Source organism: Sinocyclocheilus rhinocerous, unplaced genomic scaffold (assembly GCF_001515625.1).
Source record: "Sinocyclocheilus rhinocerous isolate Xijiao unplaced genomic scaffold, SAMN03320098_v1.1 scaffold295, whole genome shotgun sequence".
Taxonomy (NCBI): domain Eukaryota; kingdom Metazoa; phylum Chordata; class Actinopteri; order Cypriniformes; family Cyprinidae; genus Sinocyclocheilus; species Sinocyclocheilus rhinocerous.
The window spans coordinates 483513-502914 of record NW_015647035.1 but is presented as its reverse complement, the minus strand read 5'-3'; the positions used below and the strand labels follow the sequence as shown (position 1 = coordinate 502914).

At 37.6% G+C, this 19402-nt stretch overlaps 1 protein-coding gene and 1 long non-coding RNA gene across 2 annotated transcripts in view; one reads left to right on the top strand and one right to left on the bottom strand.

The window, feature by feature from the left end:
* The window catches only part of LOC107708415 (uncharacterized), a 3293-nt gene extending 1903 nt beyond the window's left edge, over positions 1 to 1390 (bottom strand). Inside the window, exon 1 of the long non-coding RNA XR_001636359.1 lies at positions 1324 to 1390. This is a non-coding gene — a long non-coding RNA (uncharacterized LOC107708415). The remainder of the gene's footprint in view (positions 1 to 1323) is intronic.
* The window catches only part of LOC107708413 (collagen alpha-1(XIII) chain-like), a 114457-nt gene continuing 95893 nt past the window's right edge, over positions 839 to 19402 (top strand). Inside the window, exons 1-2 of the mRNA XM_016512627.1 lie at positions 839 to 1455; positions 5407 to 5476. Coding sequence (XP_016368113.1) covers positions 1171 to 1455; positions 5407 to 5476 — 355 coding nt within the window. The 5' untranslated portion in view covers positions 839 to 1170. The remainder of the gene's footprint in view (positions 1456 to 5406; positions 5477 to 19402) is intronic.

The window sequence follows — 19402 nt, the reverse complement described above, 5'->3', positions numbered from 1 at the left end:
AAATCATTCTAATATGCTGATTTATTATTAGAATTATCAACAACAATACTACAGCGAGAATATAAGTTACGCCTTCTTTCTTTGCGTGAATATTTGGGCGGCGTTATGCAAATCTTCCCAGATAGTGACGTAGGTATGTGGGGGCGTGTTAGAACGAGCCGTTTTAGGTAGGCGTGGTTGATGCTTAACTTTTATAAAGAATATCTCTTTGGATTTGAGACTTTAGTCTTTGCAACTTTACAGATCTTCTTTATGCACCAAGAGCTTGTAACACTTCAAAGAGAAAGAAAAAATTGAAATCGCATCATATGACCCCTTTAAGGTTAAAAAAAGTTTCAAAAGGCTTGAAGTTTGAAGGTTTTATAGGCCTTACAGACAGACATACATTTAAATGGCTTTACAAACCAGGGGAATAACCACTTCATTTCTCAGAAGGCCATTACCTGTTGAATTTCTTCCAACTGTAATTCATTAATTCCTCTTTATTCAAGTTCCTCTGGAGTGTGGCCAATTCCATTAGTTTTTGGTATTGGGAAGTTGATGCAGGCTCGTTCTTTGACTAATTTGTAGTTTTATATTTTGGTAACTGAAACATTGTTTGAAAACACCTTCTTAATTCGCACCTTGGGTCTAGATGTGTGGATGAAGAAACAGTTTCTCTTTCTTCAATGATTGTGTGGTTATCATGTCCACCTTACGCACTGATTCAGCGAGGCACCTAAAAATATCGTTCTCCAGAGCCGGATTAAAGCCGGGGTCAGCTCCTCCGTGAATCCCGCCCTGACGTTTAGCCTAAATAAACCGAAAGGAGGGGCTTGTCGGCGACAGAGAAGCGAAGGGTCCCGTGGTGAGCGCTGCAGAGCCGCGTAGTGTGTGTCAGGTTTCATTCTGAGAGAGACTCAAGCGCGCAGCAGTCAGACAAACCCGTCAAATGGCACGACTGAAGCACACGGACTCCCACTAGAGCCGGAGATCACTCAACAGTCATCTCCATGCACTTGTATGAGCAGCATGCCTCTGTTGAGGTCGTTTTGAAGATTGATATTTTCACGTGAAAAGCGGTTTAATTGCCTGAAAGGAGAACTTTAATCAGTTTATTTGAGCACGACCCCCGTTCAGCGTGATAAAGTGCCGGATAAACATCAAATTGCCTACATAAGTCTCACAGACATGGAGGACATGAAATTGCGAGTATCACCTCATTCCAGTCGGGAGAGGACCTGCGTTCAGCATCCTTGCCAAAAGCGCCTTTTGACGAACTGGAAGGACGTGTGTGCAATCTGCGTGTGTTTGATCTCGTTTGGAGTTTGTGTGTTGCTTTACCTGAGGACGTCAGATCTGCAGTCCAGGGTGCTCAGTTTGGAAAAGGACAGAGATCCTCGTATCTCCAGTTGGATCTCTCTGGAACAGGTGGAGCCCGTCCTGTGGAGTCGACTGGATCAGATATTAGAGGAGGTGAGCAGTGACTTTTTTCTCCAGACATTTGTCTGTGGATACAATAACACCAAGTCATTAGTTATTAGTTTGTTTATTGGCCCTCGTTTGTTTAGGCACTTTCAGTGCGCACAGTTTGAGCTCTGCCGACTTTCAAACGCGCATGCACATGGATCAAAATAATTACTTTTTGATTGCTGTACTCACTTTTTTGGGCTTGTGTTTAGTTCTGTTTGTTAATTATTATTTGGTATTATTTTATTGCTTTGTTTGCTTTGTTGTCTGTTTGTATTGTCTTTTACTGCGTTTATTACTCCTTTTTTAATTGATTAAAAACTAATAGAGATAAAACGCAAAAAATAAAGAAATAACTAATTACTAACTACGTTTTTTGTTTAACTGAGAAAATAACTTCTATACTGACTCTAAATAAACGTATTAGTTAATATTTTAACCAATAATCGTCACATAAGTGATAAATGATTAAATCCTGATTATTGAATTAAGTTTGCTAGGTACTGTAGCTCTTCAAATGTCAGTGTCAGATCAGACTCTTTTACATGGCTTACATTTTTCACATCCTATTTAGCATTGCTCTAGAATGGGTGTCTATAAATAACAGAGTCATATTGCCAAAATTTCCTGCTGCCATTTTGACACATCAATTAGTGTAGATGCCTTAATAAAAGTACACATAATTGATGTGATCCGGTAGATAAACCCCTATTATCCACACTTGGCTGACTGAATTTTAAGAAAGTCTGTTCAGTGATTAATATATCTGCTACTGAAAGATATGACTGTTGTTTAGCAAAACTATTATTTGCAGCATGCAAGACCTGCTGAACACATTGTGTCACCATATGACCACCTGTTTTACATCAACAATCAAGCAGTTAGGGCTGTTGCCAGCTTTAGCGCTGACCGAGCACGGCATCTGTGTAGAATAAGATTGAGCTTGAAGTGGTGAGGTGGAGAAAAGCGATATACATATAATATAATAATATATATACAGTACATTGCCTGCGGCAGTGGTCCCTTCACAATGGCCTCTGGTGGTTCATCACCTAGCTGCATGTAAAATATTTGAGGTGTTAAAAGTATCTTGGGTTGAATTTTGGGGAAAGGCTGCCATCTCACTATCTGTGGTTCATAAAGTAAAAGAGTCTGCAGAGGATGACGGAGGTGAATATTCAGTGTGTTAATGAGACTATGCAGTCTGAAGTAGAGGCAGCCAAGTGTGAGTCAATCTGAGGCTGAGTGTGATTTCAGTATCTGCATAATGTTGAGTCATTTACAGGTGGATCTTGCTGAAATCTGTCAAGAACATATCCAGGTCATAAGAATATGAATTTGATTTGCTTATTAGAAAATAGGCACCTTTCAGGCATTGTAACATGACAATTAGGCATATTTCATCACCCATACTTTACGTAATGCAAAAAAACGGATAAAGAATTACAGTATTATTGTAACGAGAATGTAATGAGAGTCGTCCTTCAGAATAATGGCAATTGCAAAAAGTAAAGTGTCCACATGCATTACAGTAATGAGAGTTTTGGGGGAAAATGTGCTTAAATGTAATAAAAAAAAGCTAAAATAGGCTTCAGTTTTGTTTAATACTGATGGACCTTTGAAAAGCATCTGAAATGTGTTTATCTCAGGGGTGTTCTGTTATCAAGGGCAGATGTTTCTCATAGGCATATTGACAACCAATGTTTCAGCGTCACCATAAAATTGCATGTATATGACTCCATTAAACTGAGAAACATATACATTGGAAGTGCCTGTTGAAGGTTAGAATGGTGCTGATTTCACAAAGTAGCTAAAAGTAGCTAAACTCGAGAGAGAGAGAGAGAGAGAGAGAGAGAGAGAGAGAGAGAGAGAGAATGAAAGAAATGGAAAGAGCGATAGAGCTAGGCCTGCAGGCTCAAAGTCTGGGGTCTTAGTAGTAATCGGACATTGGAATTGTAAAATGTTGTGTCATCCTTTCAAAATAGATTGTTAAAACCAGATCAAATACTGGGCATCGAGTTACCATTAAAGCTGGGAGGCAGAGAATTTCTCCTCCCTCCCAACCTATGTTGAAAAACATTCTTCATCACATCAGCCGAAAAGGAGAGTCATTTCAGAGGTGTGCAAGTTATTACTTTTTGATGAAAGATTACAAAAATAAACTTTTTTTTTTCTATTTGGAATATAGTGCACAGATTAATCGTGCACAATAAGACCAGAGATGCGTATTAAGAAAGTAAATAGGGTCATTGTTGATTTCATGTTGACTTTAAGAACACCTTTATTCAAGCATAAAGGAACACACCCTACCAGAATTAAATGCTTCAGTAACTTAATGTGCTTCAAAATGAAAGCTAAGTCTTTGTTTCTTTAGATCATGTTCTAGGTGCTTCCCGTCAGTGTAACTCTTCATGCTAACTTTTCATCACAGGCTATTGTTTGCTCATTGCATTATTGTTTATGAGAGCTCTCAAATTTAAGTGAAACAGAGTTCCCTTTCATGGGAACTTCGAACTGCGTCCTCTAGGGGTCGCTATGGGGAACGCCTCGTCGCGACCCGTGTCTGAAACATACATTGAAAAAAACACCAACTCGTTGGCCAGCGCCAGCCATGACGTCACTACCGGTGCGACTATAGTAAAAAAAAAAAATTATTTGGACATAACTTAGGAATGCAGCACTGGAAAATCATGAGTTAAAGCTCTGGCATTTAATGCGTGTGCATTATCCCTGGATATTGCTCCTGTGGAAAAGCAGTTTACACACAGTACAGGTTCCCTCCAAATTGTAATGCATTTTCCACGGCTTCTGTGCTTGCAGAACAACCGTCTGTTGTTTAACCCTGCTGTCACATGTACAGTATATTTTCATTTTAGCGTTCTTTAGGTTTTCCTTTTCTTCTTAACCTCCATTAGCACTTTCTGTTTAACAATATCTGTTCAGTAGTGTGGAAAAACTGCTACAATAGCTTGTAGTGTCTGAGAGCTGTTTGAGTAAAGACTTCTCCAGCTGGGAAGAGGGTTTGCCAGTATCAATCAAATAAAGCCCTGGAACGATCGTTGGGTAATATATATATATATAAACTGGGGCAAGAAAAATGTCCGATAACAGCCCCAGAATTATTTACCTTCAGTGTTTCAATATTAGAGGAGAGGGCATGACCTATAGTACCACACTGCAGACACCTGACAAACTTTACCATTCAGTCATAAATGTATCCAGTCAGTGATTGGTCTACCAGTGAAAAGGCACTGCATACAGGGGGTATGTCTATTTTAGCTGCGGTTTTGTAAGTTTTGGCTAAACATACAGTAGTAGCTCTGTTTAATGTCACTTTTGTGGAAATTTCATTTTTTAAAGAGCACCAACTGTTCTTTAAATCCTGTTCATCTAGAGTTAAGTGTTCACTTTGATACCTGCACTACCCTGGAGTTTCAATGTAACCAATTCGGTTAGTTTCAAAAAGTGACCTAGTATGCACACATACATTGTTAAACTAATGCATCACTTGTCAGTGCCCACACTGCACACAGACATGACGCTGCTAAAAGAGCAAACGGCTCCAAAGCTATGCAGAAACAATAGAAGTTGTGCCCCTGGTGAAGGTCGGAGCGCCAAATATATTTAAGCTTCTTAGGTCAATTCAAAAATAGCTTTTCAGTGAGTTTTCTTTTTAATATATTTCAAATGTCATGTAATATATTTATGTATTTAATGTATGTTTAAAATATTTTCTACATATTTTAATAATTTATTTGTGGTTATATATTATGATGTTATTTAATAATAATATTTTATGATATTGGTTTGTGTACTTCAATATATTTTGTTTGCATGAATAACAAATAAAGACTAACAAACTAACACCAACTACACTAGCTTTTTTATTTTACCTTACATACAATGTGGTCGATTTCTGCACAGCTGACTTCAAATGTCCTGTTTGTTTATTTCCAGAAATTAGCAGCACGTCTACCGAAGATCCGGGCGGCTCGGGATGCTCCTCATAACTGCATCTGTCCACCAGGTATGTCTGTTAACCCCATTCATCCACAGCTAACCCTTTCTCGATCTCTGCACACCTGTGATAGTGTGCTCCTCCTGCTACATCTGATATGCAGTTGAATGTATCTTGCGGTTAAGCCTTTTGTGCTTTCCTTCCACAAAATAGTCTCTTGTCTGCAGGTACGTGAAGAGATACTATTGTTGCCAGGATAGAGACGTGATCACCATTGACTAGATTTCATTTCCAATGTAATGCAAATGAGTGAAAAGAGTCTCCTTTCCCCAACCCGTTCACTGGTGCCCTCGGACTGGCATTGCTGTGGTGACATGTGCAGTTATATTTTCGGCTGCTGTTGGCAGTCATTGATTTCAAGTTGTGTTTGAGCGGGTCGTGATGCAAGCCAGAGTGTTGGGATGGCGTCATCTTGCCGTTCCTGAGCGCAGGGAACAGTCAACAAGGTTCACAGCGTACGACTAACAAATTAAAATGGCCTCAATGGCCTCAAGTCCGTCACACTTTTTCTGCTAAAAGCGAAGCTTCCTAGCAGCTACATTTTAACTTGCTTCCCTAACATAACCTCCAGATTTCAGTCATTAGACAACGCTTGTGTTATAGCCTGTGCTTGTGTGTGTGTGTGTGTGTGTGTGTGTGTGTGTGAATTTACACATCTCTGAGAACCAGGCCAGATGGTACAGACATCTCCTTGTTAATTAGGCTAGTCAGTACTAGTCATTGTTGTGTTAACTGAGTGGGAAGTGACTTCAGACAGCGTAGTGAAATCAGTTTAAGATGGACATGACTTGGATAGGTACTTTTGAACCAGGTGTGGGGACCGTTTAACAGCAGGCATCCTAGATAATGGCCGTGTTGGTTGTTTATTGCTGTGCCATGGGAGAGGGTCTGATCTTGCAATACAGTCTGCACTTTTACTTCGTTTCAACCATTTGATGTAAACCAGGCAAAGTATCAGCATAAAATTATCCTTTTTGAGCTGAATTGACTGTAGATACAGTGCAATGAAAGTACAGTTTGTATACATTGTGCATATTTTTTATAATGCATGTGTATAAATACTATGTGTATGTAAGGAAGTGTCCGCATATATGTTGCTCACCATGACGCCAGCTGCCGCTTGTCAATCATTCCAGCACGCAGTGTTCAGATGGCTTCCATTCCATTGTTTATTTTGAGTGCTCAGTGGTGGGTAATAGTCTGTGACTCCATCAAACGCACAGACTCGCTTAAATACGTATAGCATTGATTTTATGTTTAAGCTACAGTTGAGGCGTAGTAACTTTTCTATCCACAAAGGTATAATTGTATGGACCCATCAACAAAATAGTGCTTTAGCGTATAGTTAGTGCTTCCTCTTCCAAGTACATAAAGAATGCTATGTGTTTGTCATGTGCCTTTCAGCCCAAGGACAGTATTATTATTCTTGGCTTGGTGTGTTTAAGCAAAGGTGATTGTCTGTAAGAGTACCTGGTGGTTTTATACATACTTTTTATACAATATTTTTTTAAATTCTGTGTTTAGGCCGAGCCTGTTTCTCTTGCAGTGCTACTATGCTCTCAAAACAGCTGGCATATGGGCTTGGGGAATGTTTCAACACATCCAAATGAGTTAATTTTTTCTGATTTTGCGAATCCCAAAGGGCTTCAGAGGTTAAGTTCACTCAACTCGTGTTTAAAAACCCATTTGGCTCATTCTCATTCACTCGGAAATCCTCCAAGTATTGTTTTTATTAACAAAGTCAGCGTCGGTTCATACACGCAACTGTTTACCCTCCAGCACTGCACATTTCAGCACTAAAGCAGTAACAGTGCATCACATTCTTACTGTGAAGAAAGCTATTCACCATCTCAGTCATCTTTACATTGCAGGCATGAATAAGCCTGTGTAGATTATAGGGCTGCACATTACTGGAAACAACAAAAATTGCAATATTTTGTTTTTCTGCAATATATGTTGCTATAAAAGACTACAGATGATTTGAATAGCTATGTTTGGGGGAAATAAAATCAATCTAGAATAATTGGGGTGTGCATCTGCACCTGTCTTTTCTTTTCTTTTCTTTTCTTTTCTTTTTTCTTTTCTTTTCTTTTCTTTTCTTTCTTTATTTGTGTGAACCATCCTTTTATCCTTTGATTGAGTCTTCACACATGGGTACACCTCTTTCAGTAACAATGAAGTAAACAAAACGTAAAAAAAAAAATCTAATTCCAACTGTTTTTGACTCATTCAATATGAAAAATGTTAAACAAATATTAAAATATTAAACAAAATAAGAAATATATTGTAATAATAGTATAGCACTATAAAATACAAAATGAAGTATTTAATAAATAATTGTATTTTATTGTATAAATATAAAATTACAATAATATTTATGTGTAAATTTCCATTATCAAACCATCTAACTTTTATTTAGGCAGTTTGCTGGCAATAAATAAAGGTTTCTGAGTGAAATGCAGCACTGTTCATTTACACGCTTGCAGCTCATGATACAGTGCTTCAGTGATTGGCTGTTACAATACATTTTATTTTAATATATCACGCAACCCTAGCTATTAGAATATTTGGCACTGTTTTAGAGATGTTATTTCCACGTTCTGATTTTTAATATCTTATACTGATATTCTTATAAGTTGCTTAAGTAAATTCCTCTTACATACAGTGACATGTTGCTCTAGAATAAATGTTCTGATGGTGTACAGTGGGTATAGAAAAGAATCACTCTTTTTAAAATAATCACATTTTGTTGCTTTGCAGCCTGAAGTGAAGACGGACACAGTTTTTGTTTTATCCAGCTGTATTTACTCTTATAAAGTAAAAATCTTATACTTATAACATCCATGTGAAAGATATAACACCAGCATAAATAATAATAAAATAAAAAAACTGAAAACAAATTGGAAATCACCCCCCTCCTAAAAATGACTTGTAAACTCAATCAGGTGTAACTAATCACTTTCTGAAAAGAGCTTTCCTGGAGCATTTCAGTCCTTGGTAGTGCAACTGAAGCAAACAATCAACTATGGGTGGCAAGGCACTGTCAAAAGATCTCCAGGATAAAGTTGTGGACAGGCACAAGTCAGAGATGGATACAAAAAAAATTCAAAGGCTTTTTCAATGCCTAGAAGCACAGTGACGTCTATTATTAAGAAGTGGAAGGTATTTGGTTCAACACAGACCCTCCCTGGATCAGGACGTCGCTCCAAACTGGATGAAAGAGTCAGGAGGAAACTGGTCAGAGAGGCGACCAAGGGGCCTACAGCAACCTTGAAGCAGTTGCAGAAATGTATGACAAAGAGTGATCATTGTGTGCATGTGACAGCAATATCACAAATTCTCCACAAATGTGGCTTGTATGGGAGGGTTGCAAGAAAAAAGCCATTGCTAAAGAAAGGCCACATGCAGTCAGACTGAGCTTTGCCAAAACACACCTTGAATTATTTGGCCTCAACACCAAACGTGTCTGGTGGAAATCCAATACAGCTCACCATCCAAATAACAGCATTCCTCCAGTAAAGCACGGAGGGGGTAATATCCTGTGATGGGGGTGTTTCTCTGCAGCAGGGACTGGAGCACTTGTCAGGATAGAAGGAAAAATGGATGGGGCAAAATACAAAATGTGATTATTTTAAAGGGGGGTGATACCCACTGTATGTTTTCATTAATAATTTAAACCTGGATATTTTAACTATTATGAGAATCATAATAGACAGATGTAAACATGGCAGGTTGCGTGACAGGAAAACTTGTACACGCAGGAAAACTCCCATGACAGTTAGATTGAATCCAGGCCCAAGCGCCCAGAACACTCTTGAATCCACACATTGTTTCCGAGAAGCTGAATGGCACTTTCTTGGACATAGTAGTAGGAAACAGAGAGAAAGAAAGAGACGGCCACCCTCTTGGCTTCTATGTATCGCACATCCTCCACTGCTCTTATTTCTGAAAAACCAAAGACCCAACTGCCTGAAGGATTTAGTGTCTTTGTGACTGGATTCCGACCGCAGACCAGCATTGGTGGCTTTAGTTGTGTCACCAGGGGTCGTAAGGGATTGAGGAAGAGTGCTATCTTTAAACGTGTGCATCACGGACACCTCTCTGTTGGTCCTCTGTTGGATTGTTTTAGGTGCCATAAAGAGTGGGACGATGGATTTCATTGCATGGGATTAATCACGAGTACAACAGGAAGGGTGAGAGGCCTCTAAAGCCCCAAGCTTCACTGCAGGAAGTGACATTTGACAGTTTACCTGGATGCAGTCCGAAGAGAAGCCATATCTAGCATGTGTAATCTGAGCTAGGCTCCGGGAACTTGATGTATGACATATTTGCCATATTTAACATCCCCATCATCCCAAAAAGCACAACACAGCCAAGAGGAATAGTGTATTGCTCAGTGGGTAATTGGGTTCTCAGTTACATTTCAGTTAAGTATCAACTCAAATGCTTTTCTAATACGACTTAGTAGAAATAAAAATAGACACAAATGAATTGTTGACAAACAGAAGGAGTACTATAAAATGCAGATGCCAAAGAAAGGCCACATGCAGTCAGACTGAGCTTTGCCAAAACACACCTTGAATTATTTGGCCTCAACACCAAACGTGTCTGGTGGAAATCCAATACAGCTCACCATCCAAATAACAGCATTCCTCCAGTAAAGCACGGAGGGGGTAATATCCTGTGATGGGGGTGTTTCTCTGCAGCAGGGACTGGAGCACTTGTCAGGATAGAAGGAAAAATGGATGGGGCAAAATACAAAATGTGATTATTTTAAAGGGGGGTGATACCCACTGTATGTTTTCATTAATAATTTAAACCTGGATATTTTAACTATTATGAGAATCATAATAGACAGATGTAAACATGGCAGGTTGCGTGACAGGAAAACTTGTACACGCAGGAAAACTCCCATGACAGTTAGATTGAATCCAGGCCCAAGCGCCCAGAACACTCTTGAATCCACACATTGTTTCCGAGAAGCTGAATGGCACTTTCTTGGACATAGTAGTAGGAAACAGAGAGAAAGAAAGAGACGGCCACCCTCTTGGCTTCTATGTATCGCACATCCTCCACTGCTCTTATTTCTGAAAAACCAAAGACCCAACTGCCTGAAGGATTTAGTGTCTTTGTGACTGGATTCCGACCGCAGACCAGCATTGGTGGCTTTAGTTGTGTCACCAGGGGTCGTAAGGGATTGAGGAAGAGTGCTATCTTTAAACGTGTGCATCACGGACACCTCTCTGTTGGTCCTCTATTGGATTGTTTTAGGTGCCATAAAGAGTGGGACGATGGATTTCATTACATGGGATTAATCACGAGTACAACAGGAAGGGTGAGAGGCCTCTAAAGCCCCAAGCTTCACTGCAGGAAGTGACATTTGACAGTTTACCTGGATGCAGTCCGAAGAGAAGCCATATCTAGCATGTGTAATCTGAGCTAGGCTCCGGGAACTTGATGTATGACATATTTGCCATATTTAACATCCCCATCATCCCAAAAAGCACAACACAGCCAAGAGGAATAGTGTATTGCTCAGTGGGTAATTGGGTTCTCAGTTACATTTCAGTTAAGTATCAACTCAAATGCTTTTCTAATACGACTTAGTAGAAATAAAAATAGACACAAATGAATTGTTGACAAACAGAAGGAGTACTATAAAATGCAGATGCCTAGCATAGCTCTAGGAGAATTTGGTGAGAAATATTTGAGATCTTTTGACTGCGTACTTTGGTATCTTGGCAAGTCTGAGCACAGTTTGAGACCTTGTTGTGATATCTTCTGAAATTCTAGTGAGACTACTAGGGTATTTTCTCATTAGAATCAGCCAACAGTCTCTAATATCGCTGCTGTCTAGGAGAAACTACTGAGATATTAAAGAGATATAATTTGTGGGAGAGGCTGTTCTCAACTCATTGAGGTTTGTACATAACCCAAAACAAACCTTAAAAAGACTAATATTTCCATGTTTAACTGCTTGTCACAATACCAAAAAAAAAATAAAAAATTGGTACCATAACAAAAACTTTTGAAACTATTATTTTATTTAACTATTTGAATATGTAAAAAAATAAGTAAGTAATAAATTATAACATTACATCAGATCTGTTGTACGGAACACATTATGGAATACATTATAATGGAATGGATCTATTTTGAAATCAGATTTTTCTTGTCCTCTCCATTGCTATAGTCATCATTGTCAATCATGACAATTTAGGATGCAATCATGTATTTAAATACAGTTATCACTCCCAAAACTTTGCATTGTGTAGTTGGCAGCATGGAAAATAAGACTTTTATTCTTATTTTGAATGGGTCACTTATAGATAGCGAGCAAAGAGCGCGTCCTTTATTATCACTGAATTTGTCAATCACTTCAGTTCAGCACATCCCAGCGTGCAATTGATGTCAAAAAGACACCAAATTGACATCAAACATTGACGTCAAAAAACAGGTCAAAAACGCAAATTAAATTGACGTCAAAAACTTGATGTCAATTTGACGTCCACACATTGATGTCTTATTCTAGACCACCAAAATAACGACACAACAGTAATAAATGTAAGAAAAGTTTTATTCATCAAGCAACAATTAAAAAATACAAATTTAAACTGGATTTTGTATCCCCTGAAAGGACTACAGTACAGTACATGTAAATCAAAGATAATGAATTAGTTCAACACTGTAAAAAAAATAAATAAAAAACTGTAAACAATGCATATTGAGTAATTTCACATTTCCAAAAACAGTATGCCCATTATTTTTACTGTAACATTCATACCATTAACATTTTATCACATAAATTAGGCAATTTCACTTTTTGCACAATTAGTACTGCACGTTTCATTTTAAATTCAAGCAATTCTTGAGCATCACAGAGCATGTGTCAAGGGCCTGAAAGTCCAACTCCTGGTTTAATTATACTCTGTTCAGGTTCAACTTGAATGCATGGAAATGTAAAGCATAAGACTGAATTCAAAAGCTCACCAGACAGACATCATACGGCTTTGACAATCAAGGTATCTGGTCACATCACTGAGTACACATTACACTGAATATCCAAGGCATTCAAATGAGGATGTATCTTCAATGGCAACAAATTCCTATTGAAGCCAAAAAAAACAAAAAAAACAAATTAGTTCAAAGTCAAATGCACAAACAATTCTCCTGTTTTGACCTTACTTTTTTGGTGACCACATTGATATACCACAAAGATATTCTGTCAAGACCCATTCACACCAGGAAAAATAACTATAACCATAAGATTTTAATTGCCACAACTATGGTGACTATGATTTCTCTTTTACTGAACAATAAAAACAATAAAGAGGTCAAGCATTTAAAGACGCATATTATTTCACTGCAGCAACCACTTAGAATAAACATAATGTTATCACTCCTTTTCGTGGATGCAAAAATGCTTGGCAGTTGTTATTGTTCTTGGAGTGAAAGAGTGGCGCTTCAGGACAGGTTAGAGAAGCTCTGTGCTAATGTATAGGAATACACTTACCCCTAACATAGATCTGGGACAGGATCCTATAGTTTCTTGAGACAGCATCATTCTCCTTGCTCATCAGGAACCAGAGGTGCAGCTCCGCTTTGAATTTGTGTTTGATGAACTGGTACCATGACTGCAAACATAGAGGGCAAAAACAGATCAGATCAAAAAGAAAACCTCCAATTCTAAAAACGTATATAAACAGAAATGACTTCTGATCATTAGAACTTATTGTGTAATTCTATTATATATTATGTTATTTACTCAATATGGTATTATCTTACTTAAAATATTATGTATAATCATGAAAGTAATCAATATACTAATCAATATGTTGAATTATTCCCAATACTGGATGTCTTAATGAGGATTGTATGTATGAGGGCCCTTCCATTGGGCAGTACCGGTGGTTTCCATTGGATTGTACCAGTGAACTTAAATAACCCAATGAACTCTGGGTGATTTCCAGAAGTTGACAGAAACGAGTAAACAGATTTGATGAATGTCTCATGTGACCACCGCTAACCAATGGGAGGCGGCAAAGTGAAAGTTTTTTAAAAATGGTTGATTTGGCCAAATTCCACCATAAAAAAATGGACCAGGTGGGCTAGTAATAAATTGTGGCAAACCAGACAGGCATAACCAATAAAAAAACGGAACTACCAACTTTGGTAAGAGAAAAAGGTATAAAACGGATGCGCGGACAGACAGAGACTTCAGATGTGGCTACTGTTATCTCGGCTTTGCTACTTTGTTTAATAAAGTCTTATTTTAACATCTGGAACTCTGCTTTTCGAGCTTCATTGACTACATTAAAGAAATTTATCATTGGCTTCTGATCATCAACTTCTGAGATATCTATCTTACACTTGTAAGGTCTTTTCACATAAAATGTTGTATCAAAAGTAACTTTCATAGTCCTTTCCTTCCAGATTCATAAGGAAAGGAATATTTCACAAGAAGAAAAAAATCTACACATATTCTGCATTGGTATGGTACCAAAAAAAAAAAAAGTTAGCCATAAAAAACTAAGATCATTTTATAAACAACATTTATTTTTTATTATAAGTGTGAACTTATACATATGCTAAACAAAAAACATTTTGAGCGTTATTGAGTTGATTCTTAAACAGCTCTGATTGGCCATAGCATTCACATGCTCAACAGATGACTGTGATTGGCTACATTGCTCAAAGCCGCAAAAACAAGTTGTGAATTGAAACCTTTGATGCTCTTAAAAGAATTCTCACACAAATACACATGGCAGTGTTTGAAAGCAGCTGCCCATCAGCGGGTACCAGACTGACGCGATACTACTGGCCTGGTACTTCAGAAAGGCTGGTATATTTACATTTTTTAAATTTCAGTATCGACTGTTTATAACACTATAGCTAGTCTAAAGACAGAATTGTTTTTCTTGGCTGAAAGCGAAAATGCTTTTGGACCAATAAGGTTTCATTGTGGGCGGAGCTACCCTCACAAATAGAAAATCTCAAAAAGGTGCAAAATGCATTTACTTGCACATATTTGAGAATCGAGATATTTCATGATATATTTTAGGAATATTAAAAAAAATAAAAAATAAAACCCCTGCTGAATACAACATGGTTATATGTAATGGTTTTACTGGTTATAATGAAACTTGTATTGGTTTTACTGGAAACTGTAATGGACCCTGTTGGCCTCTACTGGTAATAGGTTGCCTTCTATTGGTGGCTTGTTAAAACCAATAAATCCTAATGGAATATGTCCCAAAACACACTACAGAAAACCATTTTTAATGGTTTTAATGGTTAAAAATTGATTGTTTGTAATGTTATTTGTTGTGGAAATCATTACAATTTTCTGTGATGGTTTTATTGTTTGTTTTTTTTCAGTAGAGGCATAATCCTATATCTGTTTGTGGCTGCTATGTGTCATATGACATATTTTAGTCGACATTGTTATAGATTACATCTAGATTGCAGCGATACATGACATGGTGAAAAATTACTGAATGAATAATAGGCTACTTAAAGTAGTTTAAGATGAATTTTAAAATTGTGCCCCCTAAAAGCACAAGTGGCCCCTGTCTGGCCCCCCCAGTTACTGTGGTCTAGAACCGCCCCTGAGTACTTCTACTGATGGTGATAAAAATTAGAAGTAAACTGAACCGATACAATCTCCCAGCTGAACATAAGAATGATATCAAATGCTGTGCAAACTCATTGTGGTCACTTCTACTGGTCTTTTTGAAATAGGTTAGTTTAGTCACATGCTGGAAGAATAGCTTTAGTTTGGAAACCTGAAGAGCCAATCTTATAAATCTTTCTGCGTTAACAGATTGTGTATTACGTCCCCTGCTGAATTCCACTCGTTGCACACTCTGTATACTCCGCTTTTGGAAGAGACACAGAATTGAAAAAAAAAGTACTTTGGAAAAGTTTTTTAGTGAAAAATTCGAAAAAATTGTTTGTGGCTGTTTACCAGTAGCCAGTGGTGAGGCCACATAAGGTCAGGTTGGCATTGGTCCATCTAGGCCTGGTCAACCTAATCAAAATATACACTAATATTTTGAAAATTAAAAGCAACAACATTTTGTTGCACAGTAATCACAGCTTACATTTTTATAAAATATAATTTAGGTCAATGCATGTTATAAGGCAAATGTATTAGTTTAAATTATTAATTAAAAAATTTTAAATAAAAAAAAGTTTATTAGGAATAGAATATTCTTTATATTCACTAACAATATTCACATTTCACCAATATTCATTTGAAGAGTTGCATGATTTATTAATATACACATTTTGAATATTATATGTTCATTCACTATAAAAGTTATATTTGTAACATTGCATGTACAATTATCAATAAATAGCTTTATTTGGTGTAAGTCAGAATTGTTGGCAAGGTACAGTACAGATCTTGGAAAATGTGGTTACTGCTACAATGTGCCTTACGATAGATGTTAAATAAAAAATTTATTGAATAGGACTCTCAGCTAAGCCAACACTGCAAAATTAAAACCTAAAGTGTATTTACTTTATGTTCCAGATCATTGAACCACTGGAAAGCAGTAAATTTCATTGTAGGCAGACACAAGATCTGCATTTACTCCAGGAGTCTGATAGTCTGATATCATATCATAAACTAGTGTGGTAGTGTGTGTGTGTGTGTGTGTGTGATCCATAGTCCTACTCCCCTGAGGCTGAGTGTGTGCTGGCATCATGGGTTGAGGCCCCGCGACTTGCAGCAGATTTCCTGTGGGCATCAAGGTGCATTCCACTCGCTGCTGCTCACAGGGAGCTCGCACACTTAACAGCTCTGGGCAAACGTCCAAAAACAACAGTTTTTATTGAATTTGAAAGAAGAAGAAAAATCCCCTATTGGACTATTTTTGTTCCTCAGACTATTGCCTTAACGGTAGTTGAAATTGTAGTAGCACATTTCTAAAGGTCGTGTGTCACCTTTTAGAGTCTAAGACTAATTAAGTGCTTGAAAGTCTTAGCAGAAGAGGATGTCGCCAGCATGGCCCCCCGCTCAAAGGCAAATCTCAGCCCTTAACTCCTTCAATTATTTCTAGGTTTGTTTTACACTGCATTCAGAAAGTATTTACCCTAGTCCATACAATATTTATCCCTATGCTGTGCTCAAGTCAAATGATAAGCCTACCATTAATATGCACAATATAAATAAAAAATCTTGCCAAGTATTGCACTGCATTTTTAGTACTTTGCAGACAAATTTGATCAACCCATATTTGTCATTCATGTTCACAAGAGAATGATGCATCACATAGGATAATATGATGCTTTCATATGTTTTTGTATTGAGTTAATTTCTTTACTCCTTTAAACGTAAAACGATTTTTATTGACTTTTCTCATTGGCAGAATTACATACTTCGGGGCGTTTGCAAATATTAATGAATAGTAAAATAAATAATGATTATTTGGTTACAGTAGGTATTCTAAATAAGGCTTTTACATGCCCCATATTTCAGATTACTAGAAAACATAATTTTAGATTAGTGTGGTTATGGTTTAACTGATGATGCATGTACAGTATAAACAGGGGCGTCGCTAGTGGGGGGGAAAGGGTGACAGAGTGCATAGGGTGATAGGGCCCAGAGGTCTGGGGGGCCCGTGATCGCCTACCACCCAGGGATGTACTGGCCATCGGGAGCACCGGGACATTCCCAGTGGGCCGGTCGAGTAGTGGACGGATCGCCGAAGCGAAAGAGACCTCCCCAATATTAGGCACTGTTTTTAAATTACAGCGCATGTGAAAGTGCATAAAGCAAATACTCTAAACGTGTGAAGCGGCGCTACCCGATGCATCCGCCAGCAGCGCGTAAAGCAGAGTGGGATCAGTCACCCACACAGCGCTGACGAACGTGCGCTGTGCTTCTGCCACGATTTATAAGTGATAAACAGTCGCTTGATCCTTTCAGATGTGTGATATGAGAACATTAAAAGTTCTGTAGTGATGCCGGCTGAAAACAGCCACGACAATGGAAACTGCATGACGAGGTATATTGGAAAGCGCCAATAGGCTTGTCATTCAGCACCATAATTTAACTCGCAGTTATTAACACTGTACAAATAGCCTATGTTTTGGTAGAAATGTATTTATTGTCAATTATACTGTTATTACATACTGGGGACTATTTACATTTTATAAAAGGTGTTTTTGTAGTTTCTTCATGTTTAGTTTTTTTTTAAACTACAAATTTCATTGTTTATTATTACTTAGGCTATTATTTATTTTAAAAAACATATAACCATGCTGAGGACCATGGTTTTACTTCTTGTGACCACCATCTTACTAATACTAATCACTCAAACTCAAAAACTTCTTTCTCTTTAAATGTTTAGTTCTAATGAATTTTAATTGAAGTAAAATGTTGATTCAACAAGAGCCTGATTAAAGATAAATATCAGTGTCTTATATAAATGAGGTGTTTACTATTTACAAATAATACAGTTCTTAAAGGGAGATTCACCCAAAAATGAAAATTATCATCATAATCATCATTTACAAAATCAATGCTTCAAAACTGTCAAGTGCATTTCTATGTGACAAAAAATTCATTATTCTATTACATTTGTTGCATTTGCCATGAATTCAGTAATATCTATAATTTTTTGGTTCTATCCGGTTTTATTTATTCATTTATTTACTCCAATTGAAGGCCCTACGGTTTCTGATCTTTGCCTGTTTTCCTGGATTTTCCCTCTCGTCTCGCCCCTGTGATTCCGTCTGCCGATCGGTGACCTACGCTAGCCCTAGGACTATTCTTCTCGACCCTGCCTGTTATACCACGTCTCTTGAATAAAAGCTTGCAGATGGATCCACACGTCTCACGTCTCGTCAGCCCCGTTACAATGAGGACCATGGTTTTACTTCTTGTGACCACCATCTTACTAATACTAGTCAGTTAAACTCAAGAACTTCTTTCTCTTTAGATGTTTAGTTCTAATGAATTTTAATTGAAGTAAAATGTTGATTCAATAACAGCCTGATTAAAGATAAATATCAGTGTCTTATATAAATTAGGTGTTTACTATTTACAAATATTAAAGCTCTTAAAGGGAGATTCACCCCAAAATGAAAATGAACATCATTTACTCAACATCATCATGTTATTCCAAACCTGTATGAATTTCTTTAAACATAAAAGATAATTTGAGAAATTAAAAAAAAAATGTGTCCATACAGTAGAAATCAAGTGTAACCAAAATGGTTTGGTAAAATACAAAATATTTTCTTTTGTGTTCCACAGAAGGGTGAGGAAATAATCACAGAATTTATAAGCACAACATTTTCTGCATTCTAGCTCAAAATCAATGCTTTACTGTCAAGTGCATTTCTGTGTGACAAAAATGCATTATTATATTACATTTGTTGCATTTGTCATGAATTCAGTAACATCTATCATTTTTCTGGTTCTGTCCTGTTTTATTTATTCATTTTTTTACTCCAATTGAAGGCCCTATAACCCAGCAAAACATTCACGGGGGACTTTGTGGGCCGGATGGGCTTGATTTTAACCCCCACCCCCCACTGAACGGGATTTTGAGGGGGCCCTATAGCAAATTCAGTGCACAGGGCCCAGAATTCCTAGCGACGGCCCTGAGTATAAATAAAATATGACCAAAGTGCAGTTAATATCAGAATATTCTTGTGCATGTACATTTTGAATTGTGCTGAGAAATGTTTAAAGAGACATGCACCGAAACGGCTCGCTGTGAACAGAGCTGTTTTTGACAATGTAAAAAGGGTGTTGTTTAAGGCCCTGTCCACACGAACATGGGTATTTTCAAAAATGCAGCTTCGGTGTGGCTGTTTGTCCACACGCAAATGCAGTATCAGGTCACTGAAACCGAACCTTTTTGAAAACTCCTGCCAGGGTGAAGATTTTCAGAAACACGGTTGCAGTGTTGTCGTGTA